Below are 16,500 nucleotides of genomic sequence, written 5' to 3'. Positions count from 1 at the left end.
GTGATAAGAATGCTAAGGCAGAAAGCTCTGCCCCTCTTGCCCCTCTACCCCTGGAGGCCTCCTGATGCTCCCTTTCCCTCTCCTCCCTTCCCCCCCCCTTCCCTTCCCCTCTCCCTCAGTGAATAAACCCTCACCTCATCAGCACCCCACCGGCATCTGAGTCTCCTTGCCTGCCAGCGCGGGAACACCACGACCCCAAAAGACCCCGGGGGTCTCCGGGGGGCACTCCCCGGGGACCCCCCATAAATTTAAACAACAACAGGCTGCCTTGGCTTGAAACTGAGCTGGCAATAGCTCTCCACTGTTACTGACACAATGTAATAGCATCTCTCCCCCACTGCTACCTAGAACGGCAGCTGGGGCTCAAAGCCACTTCAAGCACTTTTCCATCACTGTATCCTAAATTACTAAATACAAACCACCAGTGCAGCCACCAGAAGTGACCCACCAGCTGCAGAAAAGACATGATATTTATAGCAAGCAGGCAAGTTGTGTGCCAGAAATAATCCCAAGCTAATGCTGTCCTGTATCTAATAAAGACGGCAGGTTTGAACCAACTGTGTTGCACTGAATTACTTCTAGCTCAGATGGTTTTGTAAACTGTTCACAGCTCAGGCATGCAGGCAAGCAGAGTGGCTAGTTTAGTAGTAAAGAAGAGCATCATGATGGAGTGGCTGCAAAAAATGAGTTTGCCAAATCCCAGCTACTGCTCAGAGGACAAGACTTCCTAGAATTAAGAGCAGATGAATATATGTGGAGAAAGTAGGTGCCTATTTTACATTTGCACGGATGCATTTGGTTATTCTGCTCATGAACGGAAGGGAAATATCAGGTAGAGTACCAGGGTACATTTACAAGAGAATTACAATCTCCGCCCTTTCACAATCAACATTTTGCCATGAAGCACAAGGGTTGCCAGCTCGTTCACACGCTTCACTCTCCATCAAAATGAGGTCCTGTAGAGCCAAACTAAAGACACTCTTCCCAAAAGATCAGCTAGAATGGCTAACATCCAATGTCACCCCGGTTCCAAACTGTGCGGCTTTACCCTTGAGAACTCACGAGGAAAGCGATACTTGAAACCTGTAGCTGCACGGCCCTAGACAGTTGCAGAGGCCGATAGTTTCAGAACCAAAAGGGGACTGCCCGGCTCACGCTCAGTCCCTCAGCCTAAGGAGGTAGCGCTCGGGCCCCGCTACGGGCCGGGAACGGGGCAGCGCCGGAGCCTCTCCGGCAGCGGCACATCGCCCTCTGCCGGCCGCTGCCCTCCCCGCGCCGCGCCCGCCGCCGAGGACACCCCCCGCACAGGGCCGCGGCACGGCTCAGGCTGCAGGGACCGCTGTAGGGTCATTGGGTCCCACCTGCCGGATCAAGCAGCGCCATGCCAGAGCACGCGGCACAGGGTTGTGTCCAGAGGGTTCTTGAGTATTTCCAGTGAGGAAGACTCCACAACCTCTCTGGGCAGCCTGTGCCGGTGCACAATCATCTGTACAGTAAAAAAAGTTCTTCCTCGTGTTCAGGTGGAACTTCCTGTGCATCAGTTTCTGCCCACTGCCTCTTGTCCTTAGCTTGGCACCACCACGCAGAGCCTGGCTCCGTTCTCTTGTCGCCACCCCTTTATATAATTATACACACTGATGAAGTGACTCGCACCGCCTGCTCCGGCAGCGCCACCGGGGCTCAAACCCGCGACCCCCCGAACACCGAGTGGAGGGGTTGTCTTAAACCCCGCCCCTCCATTTGAGTCTCTCCGCCCATTCCCCTCTTTATGCGTCACTTCCGATGCGGCGCGGGAAGGCATCGGAAGTTGCTCCATAGCGGCCGCGGCAGAAGGCGTTCGGTGGCGCCATGGTGGAGGTGAGGGACGGGGCAGAGGCCCCGCACGTCCGCTCTGTTGCGCCCTTGAGGCGCCCCGGGCGAGACCAGGGAGCGGGGCCGGGTCAGTGGGGCGAGTTGGGTCGAGCGGGAGAAGCGCTGCCCCGCACCCGCCACCCTCGCTGTCCCGCGGGTGGGAAAGGCCGCTGTGGGGATGGACCGTGGCGGCTCCTCCATCTGCGCCTCCCCCGCCTGGTTCGGCCTGGAGACAGCGAGGTGCCCACAGGACGCAGCGGGTGCGGGTTCATCGAACTGTACGTGTCTGGGGCGGGAGTGAGCAGCGGATTTGCTTTGCCATACTTGTGTCGAATGCGGAATTGGTGCTGGGGGGCATCCGGCAAAGCATCGCCAGCCCGTCAAGAGAGGGGACTGTCCCGCTCTGCTTTGCTCTGCTCTGGTGTGGCCTCATCTCGAGTGCTGAGTATTGTTTTGGGTACCACAATATCAGAAAAAGGTATAAAGCATATGGAGATGCTCCCCAGGGGAGTGGTCACAGCAGCAAGGCTGACATAGTTCAGTGAACGTTTGGACAATGCTCTCAGGCACATGGTGTGACTCTTGGGGTGTCTTGTGCAGGGCCAGGAGTTGGACTCGATGATTCTTGTAAGCCACTTCCAACTCAGCTCGTTCTGTGATTGTGGGGAAGCGATGCTGTGGTGTTTGACCACCAGAGAGCTACTGACTCTGTTAGCCCGTAAGGGAAACCTCAACTTTTTTGTGAGGGCTTGGGAGTACAGCTGTGGAGGTCACTGGTTTTATAGGTTGTAGAATCTTTACTCTGGGGTGAATATCATGCACTTCTGAAAGCATGTGGGGCTGTCAGGGTTCTAGAAGAAGGTGCAACGACTGCTGCCCGATGCAACACTATGGGCTGATTATTTACAGAAAAGCATCTGTAAAAAACTTGCAGAAGCTTGTTCACTATTGGGGAGACATGGTGTTACCTACTCCTCCTTATGTGGTGTCAACAGGTGCTGTTGAGTGGTAATGAGCCATGTTAACATGATGTGGCACTGTGCACAGAAATTCATGATTGCCCATGGTCTTTTTACGGTGGTAGTGAAGGAAAATTTACAGGGATGTGGGGGTTTTTTGTTTGTTTGTTTTTGTTTGGTTTTGGTTTTTTGGGTTTTTTTTTAGTATTGACTTCTTTATTGTCTACATATAAAAACAGAATTGGGAAGGACGTGGGATAAAAGCCTTTATACTCATGGATTTGTCATGTTGATACCAGTGCAGAAAGTTTGATCAAAGTTTTTGCTTGCTTTTCAAAGTCTTCTCAGTTTTCAAGGAATAGATTATAGTGTTGAACAAACGCTGAAGTAAAACAACTAACATAATAACTTAATTTTTTAGTTTCCAAGAAGATTAGTGTCTTCTGTGAACCGAATGGTTGTATGTCGTATAACAGAACTGAGATTTCAAATTGCTACTCGGTTCTAGTTATGTTTCAGTGTTCGGTTTTTCATTTAAATCTGCTCAAAGTTATTTAAATGCTCTTTGTTTTAGGAAGTCCAAAAACATTCTGTGCACACACTTGTGTTCAGGTCTTTGAAGAGAACCCATGACATGTTTGTAGCTGATAATTCCAAGCCTATCCCATTGGATGAAGAAAGGTAAGTGCTTGTTGGGTGTTAGATTTGTTTCTTTTTTATTTATAGAATTTTTCTGTAAGTTGCTGAGAAACTAACTACTGGGTACTTGTAGGTACTTAAGCAAAACAAAGGGGCCAGAGGAGAGGAGTTATGGCACCTGGCTACACTTCTTTGTGTCCCTGGGAGTTTCTCTCGGAGGGGGGAGATACCGGAGGGGGAGATAACGCCAGTTTTGGGGGCAGATGAAGGACAGGGCTGGGGGCAGGTTCTGGCTCTTGCTCTTGGCATCAGAGAGAGAACGGCCAGGCTGCTGCTTGCTGCGGGAAGAGTTCACTGTCACCACCAAGTCAGGTCCTGGGAAATCTACCGTCATCTGCTCATGTGCCCCGGAACTCTGAGCTCACCTCCTCCTGCCCTGCTGGGCCGGTCCTGTCTCATCACTGCGGCTTCTCTGGCGCTGCTTTGAGGCTTTTTGCTACTCTGTGGCCCCGCACTGCCCTGCTGTGCCCTGCCGGGACATCCCTGCCGTTCCAGCTACCACTGACAGAGCTTCTGATACATCTCATCCACCAGCCCGGGATTTTCAACCTCTCCAGCTAGGTGCTCTCAGAGTCCAGCAGGGGTACTGAGATCAAACTGCCCCGGGCTTTGTGAAACCAAAGCCCCTTGAGGTTCCTGGTTCTGTTTATTGTTAATGCTGTAGTGGTTGTTGTTTGTTTGCCGTGTTATACACACTAGTAAAGAACTGTTATTCCTATCCCCATACTCCTGCCTGAAAGCCCCTTTAATTTTCTAAATTATAATAATTGGGAGGGAGGGGATTTGAATTCTCCATTCCAGGAGAAGCCCTACCCCTCCCTAGCAGACACCTGTCTTTCAAACCAAGACAGTGCTGCTGCACTCAGTGAAGTTTTAAACCCTGTCAATGATTGCTCCACCCAAGGCAGAAATTCAGATGTTTCTGTACTGTTAACAGTGTAATCTTGAGGGGAGAGAAATATTAGAGTCGTAAAGTAGGTTTTATGACATCTAAAATATTTAATGTATTTCAAAGCTTGCTAACAGTTCAGAAACTGGGGTTTTATGAGGATTTTGCTTTACTCTTCTCACAGTCACAAGGTGAAAATGGCAGTCAAGCTGCGCACAGAGTACGGCTCAGTGCTACACATGCCTACTCTCAAAGAGAACTTGAGGGAGAAAGGAGGCCCCAACACCGGGGATCCCTATGGACACAAAGAGTATTCTGGAAATCAAGGTTCGTTTGCCCTTAGTGGTATATTTGTCCTTTCTTTTGTGACAGTCTCGATGGTGTAAAATCTACAGAATGCAGTCCAGTGTTAATCCACTAGAGATAAATACAGAAATCAAAACCACCTTTTTGGATTGGTATTTTCTTGCTAGGGCCCACAGGAGGTAAGTGATTCAGAAAAAGGGGAAAGCTTGTTTTAACAATGGAGTTACTGAGTGCTGTGGATTTTTTAATAGTGATTAATTGGTAAGAAGAATAATTTTTGGTAACGTTAGTGTGTGGTGTACTTAGGTGATAGAGTTGAGTAATGTATTTCTTATGTTTGCAAGTTCATGATGATTAAGGACATGCTCTTTTGTTGATTTTTGTTTGTTTTGGCATTTTTGTGTGGTTTTTTTTGTCATTTTAGGTTTTGTTTCATAGTATATTTACAGTCCTTAAGCTGTGCAATTTTTAAACCAGAAAACACTTTTTTTCAAGTTTGTAGAGTTTTTTTTCAGTATATGTTTTGTGCTGTATAGGTTAGATCCCTTATGAAAATTCTCTTCTGAATTTTCTGCCTCATTTTAGTTGAGGTAGTTGGTATTCGTGAAAGTTGATATTGAGATTCTGCCCAAGGTGCTTTATTTGGAAGTATTGTGAAAGTAAAACATGTTGAGAGGGAATGAAAAATCTTTTAAGAAAGGAACCTTTTTCAATTCTGACAGCACAGACAACCGACTAGCTTACATTTCAGACATCCATGCTTTTTGTATACCTGAATCCTTTTCCATATCTGCTTCAAAGGCAATATGAAGATTTTTCTCCTGAGTCCTCTTGATAACAAGTAGCTTCACCATTCAAATTAGTTATTTTTTACAATTGAGTTTTCTAAAATGGAGTTCACCAGAACTAATTAAATTCATGAAATTGCCAAATGTCTAAGTACATTGGAGGTGGTTACTGGTTATTGACAATTGATTGAGAGATGGGAAGACTGATTTGGTGATCAGATTTCGATTTTACTCAGGTTTCCCAAAAGCTTATATACTATTTCAAACTGGTTAATAATTTCTACTACAATAATCAGGTTAAAAATCACACAGAAAACTCATGCATTTTACAACAATTCTTTGCTTGCAGAAGTTGATTGAATCTTCTCTCTTCCCGTAAGCAGGTTTAATCCCATCCTCTGTAATTTTCACAGGTCTGTTTGTTCCTGCCATGGCATCTTGGTGATCAAACCAGCTATGCTAATCAAGTCTGTTTGACTCTGTCTTGTGTATTTCACAACTGGTTTCTTCTGCTGTGTATGATCTGCGCTCTTTTCCACTATTTGCTGTTTGAGTGCATTGTTTGCAGTGCAGTATAGAATGTAATTATTAATATACCATTCTCTTGCTCTTTAGGACAAGAGGTTGAGTATATGGTAACTGGTACACACCCATACCCATCTGGGCCTGGTAAGTAAAATTTTGCAAGTGTTTGCATGGATTTTTTAGGTTTCTGTATGAACAAGATATCCTTCATCCTAGCAGGAGCAGGCTTCCTCTTGATGTGAATCCATACTTAATAGTAGTAGAATGTTGCCTGTTTTTCATCACCAGAGCAGAAAGGTGCAGGTTCCACCACCTTACTCTGGAGAAGAGACTTGAGGGTGTAATAATTTTAGTGTAATTTGCTTTTGCCTGTGCTTGTAAAGGGTTATGTTTCTGTGTTGTTACACTGGCCATTGCTAATTGCCACTGTTACTGATAATCCTGCTCTGTTCTTGTAAGAGATTAGTTTTAGGTGTTGATCTTTCATTGTGTTTAAGTTTATTAAGAGTATAGTGGAAAATCTGTTGTCTTGATTTATAACTGAAAAGATGTAAGTGTTCAGTGGACCCCTTCAACCATTAAAAAAACAGGCGTAGTTGCTTGTAACTGTGGGGATGAGACTTGCTCACAGTGGCTTCCTTAAGTTTAGTGTTCTTTTAATAGAATCATTTGTTATCAGGGTTGAAAATCAGATTACTTTCTTTGCTGTTTCTTGTTTTAACCTGAATATTTTGCCCCAGTACTGAGTTTGTTGTCAACTGACAGAAGTTGGGTTAGGAAAAGAAGTAGAACGATGAGTTAAATTTACCAGTCTGCACCAAAGCTATAGTTTACAAAGAGTTTTTAATTTTTTTTAGAAAATATCTGCTGTTCTTGAGATAAGGTTTAAAATCTGAAGATGTAGCCTGAAATTCTCACTTCAGTAGGACTAAACCTTTTGTAGTTCTGGCACTATTGTGTGATGCCAAACACCGCATAGGGATGGATTATAAATTGTATTAAAGGGCCTAAGTTAGCTAGTGCTTCGCAAGATCGTGTTTATTTCTGTGCTGATTTGATTTCCATAACAGTTGAAGCTGGATATAAAGATGGATGCTGTTCCTAATTAGACGTTTGTTTGTTTGTTTGTTTGTTTCCACTGACATACTGTTTTATACTCTAGAAATTTTGTACTCACATATGTAGTAGCTCAAGATGGAAAGGATTTGGGCCAAAATAAAGATTTCAGTAGATGAGAATTGGATGTGAAAATGTTATTGAAGGATGAGAGTTAATATTACAGATATGTCACGCCCTTGTTTGCAGGTGTATGTGTGTATATATGTTGGTATAATACACTTTTGAGTTCCTGTTTAGAGGAGTTGTCTGTTTCTGATGTGGTTTTTTTTTTCAAGGTGTAGCTTTGACAGCAGATACTAAGGTCCAGAGGATGCCAAGTGAATCTGCAGCACAGTCCTTAGCTTTAGGTCTTCCTGCTTCCCAGTCCAGGTACTGCTGTGTTACCTCATTGACACTGTTATCTATGGGAATTTCAAGGCAAATCACAGAATCTGGCATAAGAGCTACTTGGAGTAATTCAGATACTTTTTTTTTTTTTTTTTTTTTTTGTAATGTCATGAGAGGCAGTGGATGGAAATTGGACCAGGGGAAATTTTGTTTAGTTAGAAGAGAAAAATGTGAGGCTTTGTGGGTATCTGTACCTTGGGGTGGTCAAGCCATGGACAGGGTGCCAAGAGAGGTTGTGGACTCCATCCTGAGAGGTGTACAACACTCAGCTGGGTACAACCCTGTGATGCCTTATCACTTAGCAGGAGGAAGTTGATTGCAATTCATGAACCATTTTCACTCACCCTAGGCTGGATGCAAACCAGACAGCTGCTGGTGTGGGTGACATTTACAGGCATGCTGGAATATCCGAGCGTTCACAACCTCCTGGGATGTCTGTGGTGAGTCTGTTGCACATCTAATGTGAACAGTTCATGGTGTTGACCAGACTGCTTCTGGATCCGTGTGTGTGTTGTGGGGAGATCTCCTGACTGACTAAATTTAATCAGTACTGAGAAGGCAGAGTGAGGAAGTTTTGGCTTTGGGCGAAGAGATAAGCTACAAACCAGAAGAGTAACCCTTCTTTTAACTTACAGGCTATGGTGGAAGCTGGTGGAAACAAAAATTCTGTGTTAATGCCAAAGAAGGCTCCAACTATGCCCAAACCTCAGTGGCATCCACCTTGGAAACTGTACAGAGTAAGTTAGAAATTACATGACACGAACATGCATATAAAAGTAAACATACTCTATGCAATACCTCAAATCATAATTTTTGTTCTCATTCACAACAATATAACCTAGTATGATTTTAAAATGTGGTCAAAAAGTGATCACAGCTAAGTTATATACACACACTGTCTTTGAATCTTTTTTACTCTTGTAGCTGTGTTATGATAAATTGGGTGGAAGGTTTGCTGTATTAGTCAGAAATCTGAAGGCTAACCTTTAAAGAAATTTTTTGAAAAACACTTGGGCTCCAAGGAGTATATAGGTTTTCTAAATACAGCACTATTTGAATGTGTTAGCTATAAAAATTAAGATAAATGCCATTTGAAAGAAATGGCACCAAAATAAACCCAAGAGAGATTTATGGTAAACAGATGAAAATTTGAAAACTGCCTCCTTGTTAGGAGCATTTTCAGAGAAATGCTGTCAGTACAATTCAGGTCACTGAAATAATAGTTATTGTATTAAACAATAACTGTATTAATACAGTCATTGTATTTCTACATAGAAACAGTTTTAGTGAAGGTTTTTTTAGTGAAGGTCAAAATCCTTGCTCAGTGAGGCAAAAGGTTGTTCAGACAGCTTGGAAATAGAAGCATAGCTGGAATACCAAATGTGTATTTCATCTATCTGTTGCTTTAGATCTATATTTCTAATGGTTTTCCTGAGCTTGATTTGAAGTTGTTTGTGAAAGATGTGAACTCAAAATAGGTCAAATGAATTAGTTCTTAGATTTCTCTCCAGAAAAGCCCATTTCTATTTCTATATTGGGAAGAAATCTAGACATTTATCTTAAAATCTTGTGTCTGTCGTCTCATGTGATCAGAAAAGGCCACCTCAGCTTTCCAAAGTATTTCTGCCTAAGAAGCTTTGTTGTGTTTTAAATCTTTTGAAATGAGCTGTATGACAGTACATGAAACATGACATCCAGTGAAATGAGTTATGGAGTTTGATTTTAGGTGCCTGACTTTGGAGAATTTAGAGAAACGGGCTGCTGAAAGCAAAGCATGTATTGGCAGAGTATTTCTTGAGAGATCAGTCTCCATTATTTTATTATTGGAAAGTGTCCAACTCTCATATTACTCCTGTTTTGGGGAAAAGAAGGTGATGGTGTGCTTTAAGAGATTATTATATAGAAATGTGATTTAATAGCCAATATTTTTATAATTATTCTTTGTGTAAGCACTATACAGCAGCATAAGGAATCTGTGCTCAAATACAGTCTTTCTCTGCAAAGCTTCAAGTATTGAGCCACAATGTTATGGACTCTCAAAGGATATGAACAAGTTGCTTATAGGAACAAGATCTTGACATATTGCAGCTTCCCCAAGTCTGGTGTATGTAAATTTCTAGTTTTCTCTTCATTTAACTGAAGTAGAAATCAAGCTGTCTTCAGATCTGATTTCACATTTGACTTTTTTTGGTAAATAGTAACAAATTTCAGTGTTGGAGAAGGGAAATTACAACAAAAGGTATTGTATTATTTCTGATCTAGACTTTTTTTTTGTTCTTTTTGAAGGTTATCAGTGGTCACCTGGGCTGGGTGAGATGTATCGCAGTAGAACCAGGAAATCAGTGGTTTGTTACTGGCTCTGCTGACAGAACCATAAAGGTAAGAGGTTGGAAGAAATGACTGACAAAGTTTGTCGGGCGTGGGGTTTTTTGTTCCCTTTTTATTTAAAAATGTTTCCAGCCCTTGGAAACAATTTCTTGTTTCCTGTTTGTGGAATAATGAACTGCAGAACATTTTTTCTTTTATTACCTCATCATAAAGGATTTGTGGAGTAGCACCAGTGTTTTTCTTGAGATTTCATTTATTACATGGTAGTATCTGGAGAGCAAGTGTTTATGTGACTGTATTTTTAACTTATATTGCAGCAGGATCAGTTACATCTGTGTTGTTTATCCAGACTTACTGTGTAGCTTTTTCTTGTCTACCTTAAAATACCTATTTTGGTGCAGATTTGGGACCTTGCCAGTGGCAAATTGAAATTGTCTTTGACGGGCCACATCAGTACTGTACGAGGGGTGATAGTAAGCACAAGAAGTCCATACCTCTTTTCTTGTGGAGAAGACAAACAAGTGAAATGCTGGGATCTTGAATACAATAAGGTAAACTGCAATTTCTTTAATTGAAGGAATTGGTAGTAGCAAATACAGAAATCAGAGCATTTAGAATATTGTTTCAATGTGTGTTTTTTATTCATCTAGGTTATCAGGCATTACCATGGGCATCTAAGTGCTGTCTATGGCTTAGATTTGCATCCAACAATAGATGTGCTGGTGACATGTAGCAGAGATTCAACAGCACGAGTAAGTATAGCATTGTTGTTTTTTAACATCTTGATATCTGTATTTCAGTATCTTCATTTGTAAAAATGAGCACTTAGCCAGAGTTATCATCAATTTAGATGAAATACTAAGATGATTTGTGTTAGCTTTGTCTTATATTGTTGATAAAATTGAAGCCCAAATGCACGAACATGCCATGTCACTTCAGGATAATGTTTTATTTCCTAATTTAGTAAGTAGACTATAATAGTATATGTAGGATTGCTTAGTATTAGAAGGTGGTATGGGACTATGGTGGCCTAAATTATCCATATGCCTAGAAGTTCACTGGCAGGTTCCTGCTCCCCTTGAAATTTGTCAGCTGAGGCAGTTCTGTGATAAATGGTTGGGTGAAAAATACCATCTAAATATAATTTTTTAATCTGTAAGACTATGGCAAGGAAATGATGTAATCAATGACAGTGCTTAAGACACATTGAATATGCACCTGTTACTGACCTCTGACATATTTGCTGTGAATTCATAGATTTGGGATGTAAGGACGAAAGCCAGTGTGCACACACTGTCAGGACACACAAACGCAGTAGCAACTGTGAAGTGCCAAGCTGCAGAACCACAAATTATTACAGGTATAGTAGGCATGGTTTCATAAGTAACATGATTGAAAAACTTAACGATGAATGTATTTGTTCAGTAATTATGTGATGTTCATAACGTTATCTTGGTGAATTTGCTCAAATCTCATACTAGTTTCTGTTGAAAATGCGTCATGCAGTGGTTATTACACACTATTAATGGTATGTTTATGTGGATGCATGGCTGGAAAAGCGGGGACGTGCACAATACTGCTCTTAGCTTAAGGGATGAGTAGAAGATGAAACGTCCTTGAACCATTCCTTAGATGGGATAAGGAGGAAGTAAAGCTTGGAACAATAGCTGTAACAGGATGCTAGACAGGATGCACTTGACCATAAGTTAGGGAAGATTTGCAGCATTTAGCCTCGTGGACAGAGCTTCTGAACCAATTATGTATATTGCAAGGACGTGTGAACACTATGGTTTAACCAATGATGTTCAGAGTTAGGTGCATGATATGCTTAACACAGTATAAATGTAAGCCAAATAGCTGAATAAACGAGCAAGATTTTTAACTCATATTGAGTGCTGTCTTGACTCTGGCTGATTCCCCGGCCAACATGTTTAAGCAAATATGGCTGTGCATTGTTTCAATGCTTTTCTGCACTTCCTTTTTTTCTGGTGTTTTCATTTATGTTATGAGTTGAGACTTGCATTTTCTGTGATATTTCAGTTCTCCCATTTCAGTTAAGGAGTGTCCAGTACTGTGGTTAAGTGTTCATCTTCTTTCCCATTATGTCAAAGTCCAGCTTTGCAGTGTAACTTCTTAGTTCTTGGATTTAAAATTGAGGAAAAATACTTTTGCAATCTGACATCTTCGTCTGAGATGACATTAGCACAATATTTTTGTCTCTTACACATCATTTTGGCTGCCTTAGCGAAGTAATGATTATGCTAAAATCAAGGTGATGGTTTCTGCTACTTTTTTAAAATTTTCTTCTCATTGTAGGCAGTCATGATACTACCATACGGCTCTGGGACTTGGTGGCAGGAAAAACTCGTGTTACTTTAACAAATCACAAGAAATCTGTAAGAGCAGTAGTGCTACATCCAAGACAGTAAGTTTTCTTTATTCTGTTACACTTTCACAGTTCTTTGAGAATTGAAGAGAGCCAATGTGAATGATGATCTAGAATGGTAGAGCATAATCATGTGAGAAACGAATGCACTTAGGATGATGCAAAAATGTACATATCAATTATCAGATACATTTTACTACACTGATTGTGCTTCGCTAGTATTGGCATTGGTGTACATTAGCAGCCCTGAGAATGTCTTATATCCCAGAGTTACTTATGTGTGTGCCTTTCATTCAGTCCTTAAAACTCAGTGATACACTGCTCGTAAGGCTAATAAATATGTAACTGAATGGTTGTGAGTAGGAATTGCAGTAGTTTTGTAATGTGCCATTGCACACCTGTGATTATTGCTAAAGGAGACAGTGATTAATAGAATGGCCTTTGTTTTGAATGTGGTTCACTGCACAAGGCATTTCAATCTAACTGGCCTTAAAAAACCTTACTGTGAGAATTGAAGCTTTGAAGCAGTTCTTAGAAGTGCTTTATTTTGTTGCCTGTTTAGATCCCCATTAAAACAGTGAAAAAAAGGAATTCACATAGAACTTGATTACTTCTATGCCTTTAATACTTTAAAATTACATTTTGTCATTTCTATCAGAAATTCAGAATCTTTGATATAAGCTCTGTTCCAATGTGTGTCTGAAAATTTGTATAGCCTGTTAGCTATAGCTATAGAAAAAATTTCTAGTTTTACTTACATTCTGAAGAAAAAAATAATTCAAGTTTCAGCTTCATCAATTACACCTTTTTGAAAATAAACTTGGAGTATTCTTGTCAAACGGTAGCAACTGTCAGCCTGTAGTTCAGTATTTCTATTTTTTTAATGTTCTGGTATTTTCTTGTAATGATTACTTTTTAATTTGTGTTATCTTTTAAATAGACAGCAAATTCCCTGGACATTGTGGCAAATGAAAATATTTCTACAGGCTTTTGTATGTGCTACCCAAATAACCATGTAACTGCTTGCACATCTTTAAATGAAGGAATTTTTTATTTTGGGGTAATTTAGTGGAAGAAATTATCTTTCTTAGTAACATTTTTGCAGGGCTTTTTCCTTGCTTATGTAATTTTGGAAGACTAGCCATTAGCCTATGCTTGGGGTTTGTTGTCTTATTTTTCCCATTACCATTGTTGATGATGCTCTTATACATGAAAATTTGCCAGTATAACAACTGAAGAGAACTTAATGTGCATTTTAAATATTTGTTTGCATATTAAATCCTATGGCATATAGGATGTTATAGAGTTTAGTTTATGAAGCAGAAAGGAAACAGTTGGAATAGGTAATTCATGACTTCATAAAATTGCTTAATTTCATGTGATGTAAACATGTCAGAAAAGCAGTTTTAATATTAAGTAATTTTGCAACTAGCATTTAGCAGTAGTTTTAATGAAGGACATTTGCTCTCACTACAGCTATTTTGAGCTTTATTATACTGTGTTTATTTTCTTTCAGTTACACATTTGCATCCGGTTCTCCAGACAATATTAAGCAGTGGAAATTCCCAGATGGAAACTTCATTCAGAACCTCTCTGGTCACAATGCTATTATAAACACACTGGCTGTAAATTCCGATGGTGTTCTCATCTCAGGAGGTAAAAATGACAAATACACATTCCTCTCCTCTCCCCCATGTACATGTGGCTGGAGGTCCTTAGGCAGAGATGCTCATGAAGCTCTGCTTTATCTAGGCCTGTCAGCCTGCTGCAGGACACCATTTCATTTTGTAGTGATTAGGGCCACTTTCATGTCCTTGGATGGTTCTGAATTGAATTTCATTCAGTTTCAGTGGAGCTACCGAGCAGGGAGATTGATATTCAGAATGCCAGTCCTTACTGTGCCTCCAAAGCAACTTGCTGCAATTGCCCTGTGATGTAGTGTATAATTTCTCTGGGTTATCTGATGAAAATCTGGATGAGATTCTGAGGAAGGAAAACAGCAGAAAATAGGAAAATTTATAGGGTGTGCTGAGCTATTCTGTGTCAATGTTGTGTGATGTATTCCTGATGTATTTACTAGTTGTTCATGATGCTGTTTTTAGAAAATAGATAGAAATTAACTGGTCAAAATACTAAGTTTGTTTGTTTGTTTGTCTGTTGTAGCTGATAATGGTACTATGCACCTTTGGGACTGGAGAACTGGATACAATTTCCAGAGAGTACATGCAGCTGTCCAGCCAGGTTCTTTGGACAGTGAATCAGGAATATTTGCTTGTGTTTTTGACCAGTCAGAAAGCAGATTGCTAACAGCTGAAGCTGATAAAACCATAAAAGTGTATAAAGAAGATGATACTGCGGTATGTCAAAATGTCTTTTTAAAGTATTTTCATAAAATCAAAAAAATTCAGACTAATGTAACACATGTCAGTAGGGGACATGTTCAGACTTACGTAATCCATTTTGTTGAAGTTTAAAGGACCTCTGTATTAGCATTAACAGCACACTAGCTAATTTCTGAATTCCTAATTATTGTTATATGCTGTAGTGCAAATAAGCATCAGGTCTGTGAACTTTTCTGTAAAAGGCCTTTGTGGTGAAGTTTGAAGAAATCTGAATACAATAATGTACATTGGGTTTTGAACTGCGGGGAATTGTGGGGAACTGCGTAGGGTTGTATTCATAAAAATATGGGAATCAGCAAAAGGATTGCACTTTAAAGGTTTATTGTACTTATTTATATAATCTAGATTAATTATTTGCCTTGACAATTTTTAGAATTTAGAGTAAAGAGCTTATTTTCAAACTGTTATTCTAAAATCTGAATTAACTTACCAGTGGAGAAGACAACAGATGATTATATAGTTGTCACCCTAGGACAATAGTTTATCAATGTATGTCTTCATATAAAGAATATAAGAATTTTTATTAAACGTTGGAATTTTGTGCTGAATTCGACTTGGAGTAACTCTTAGATATACAGAATCAGAAATTTTTTATCCTTTTTGAAGTTGGGCAAAATAAACTCCATGACATCTACCAATATTGATGTAGATATGTCTGGCAGGCCTGTCACTGGCAACTCCTGTTCATGTGCTTTGATGACCACAGTGTTGTTTTGGAAATGTCACTGGCAACCTGATCATTTTCCTTGTTGGAAAAAAAAAAGACAAGAACAGAACAAGTACTGCTATGTACTTCAGACAGTGAGATGATAGAAAATTTAATTTGGGTAAATTAATTACATTGTAGATTAGATATTAATAATGCTACATATGAAATCGAGTACATATACTTCATGAGTAGTATTTTAAACTAAACCTTAATTATAGGTGAGTTTCAAGTTTAAAATAATTCTTATGAGATTATTTTTTTTTTCCCTTTAGACTGAAGAAACCCATCCTGTCAGCTGGAAACCAGAAATTATCAAGAGAAAGCGATTTTAGTGCAGCAGCATACTACTTCTGTAATTTTGTTTTGGCTTTCCTGAGAACATTCAATCACATTTTGTTCTGCCTAGAACAGCAGTGCAAGAAGTCAGCTAAGTCACTGCTATTTCAACATGTTTTATAATAAATTTTATTTCTCTTTTCTTTTGTCTTTTTTTGTTGTGATTCCAGCAAACCAGTTGGATCTTAACTTTGTGGAGCATGCATGGTTCATGTAAAAAATAGGTGTGCAGGTGGTTATTTTTTTAGGCTGACACTCAATCGATTCTTATAAAAACATTTTGATGAGATAGGTTATCTGAAACACCCTTGCTTCACCTCAAAAGTTAATTGCAAATTAATGCATAGAAGTCATCTTCTGGAAGCTCCTTGGGAACACTTTCAGATTTTAGACCAATGTTGTTTATTGTACATAGGCTAAGCCTATACTAAATTAGAGTTACAGAGTAATTTACAAACAAGCAGGGTAACAATAAGGTAGTTTGCTTTATAAACATGGCCACTGAGCATTGCTGGTGCTGTGTTATTAATGAAATAGATCTTTAAAGTGTATCTTTGCACAGGAAAGCTTTCAAATAGAAGCACTCATCTTCACTTACGGTATTTCAGAGTGGGTATTTTGTAGCAAGGACCACTGTCAAATCATTTTGTTCACAGGACCAGTTGACTTTCTTTGTAGGTGAACTGTTTACCTAAAGCATATGTGACAGTAGAGTGCAGTGAACTTTTAAAACTCAGCTTGAGGAAAAGCTCTCAAGTTCTTTAAGCGTTATTTTACAGGTTGCTGTCTTCCTATGATGTTAGGAAAGAATTTAAA

The 16,500-nt window shown here is 40.1% G+C and overlaps 1 protein-coding gene across 2 annotated transcripts; it reads left to right on the top strand.

Annotated features, from left to right (window-relative positions):
* The first annotated feature begins 1,741 nt into the window (after positions 1-1,741).
* On the top strand, positions 1,742-15,827 carry LOC134565007 (pleiotropic regulator 1-like). 2 transcript variants are annotated; one of them, XM_063424357.1, is made up of 15 exons: positions 1,742-1,857; positions 3,385-3,491; positions 4,583-4,725; positions 6,108-6,161; positions 7,412-7,505; positions 7,873-7,963; positions 8,159-8,260; positions 9,810-9,902; positions 10,253-10,402; positions 10,502-10,603; positions 11,109-11,211; positions 12,168-12,276; positions 13,754-13,893; positions 14,401-14,594; positions 15,621-15,827. In XM_063424357.1, exons 1-15 carry the CDS (start codon positions 1,849-1,851, stop codon positions 15,678-15,680), a joined length of 1,551 nt encoding a protein of 516 aa, XP_063280427.1. In that variant the 5' UTR covers positions 1,742-1,848; the 3' UTR covers positions 15,681-15,827. The 2 variants fall into 2 exon arrangements, with proteins under 2 accessions (XP_063280427.1, XP_063280428.1); XM_063424358.1 differs by lacking the exon at positions 4,583-4,725 and having other exon boundaries at positions 1,830-1,857.
* The last annotated feature ends 673 nt before the right edge of the window (positions 15,828-16,500 follow it).

This window comes from Prinia subflava (assembly GCF_021018805.1).
Source record: "Prinia subflava isolate CZ2003 ecotype Zambia chromosome W unlocalized genomic scaffold, Cam_Psub_1.2 scaffold_31_NEW, whole genome shotgun sequence".
Taxonomy (NCBI): Eukaryota; Metazoa; Chordata; class Aves; order Passeriformes; family Cisticolidae; genus Prinia; species Prinia subflava.
This window is presented reverse-complemented; position numbering and strand designations above follow the sequence as displayed.

Coding starts and splice junctions, on each gene's coding strand:
- LOC134565007 (XM_063424357.1), top strand. Junction 8,261..9,809: donor CACCTTGGAAACTGTACAGA/GTAAGTTAGAAA, acceptor TTCTTTTTGAAG/GTTATCAGTGGTCACCTGGG. Junction 10,604..11,108: donor GCAGAGATTCAACAGCACGA/GTAAGTATAGCA, acceptor GTGAATTCATAG/ATTTGGGATGTAAGGACGAA.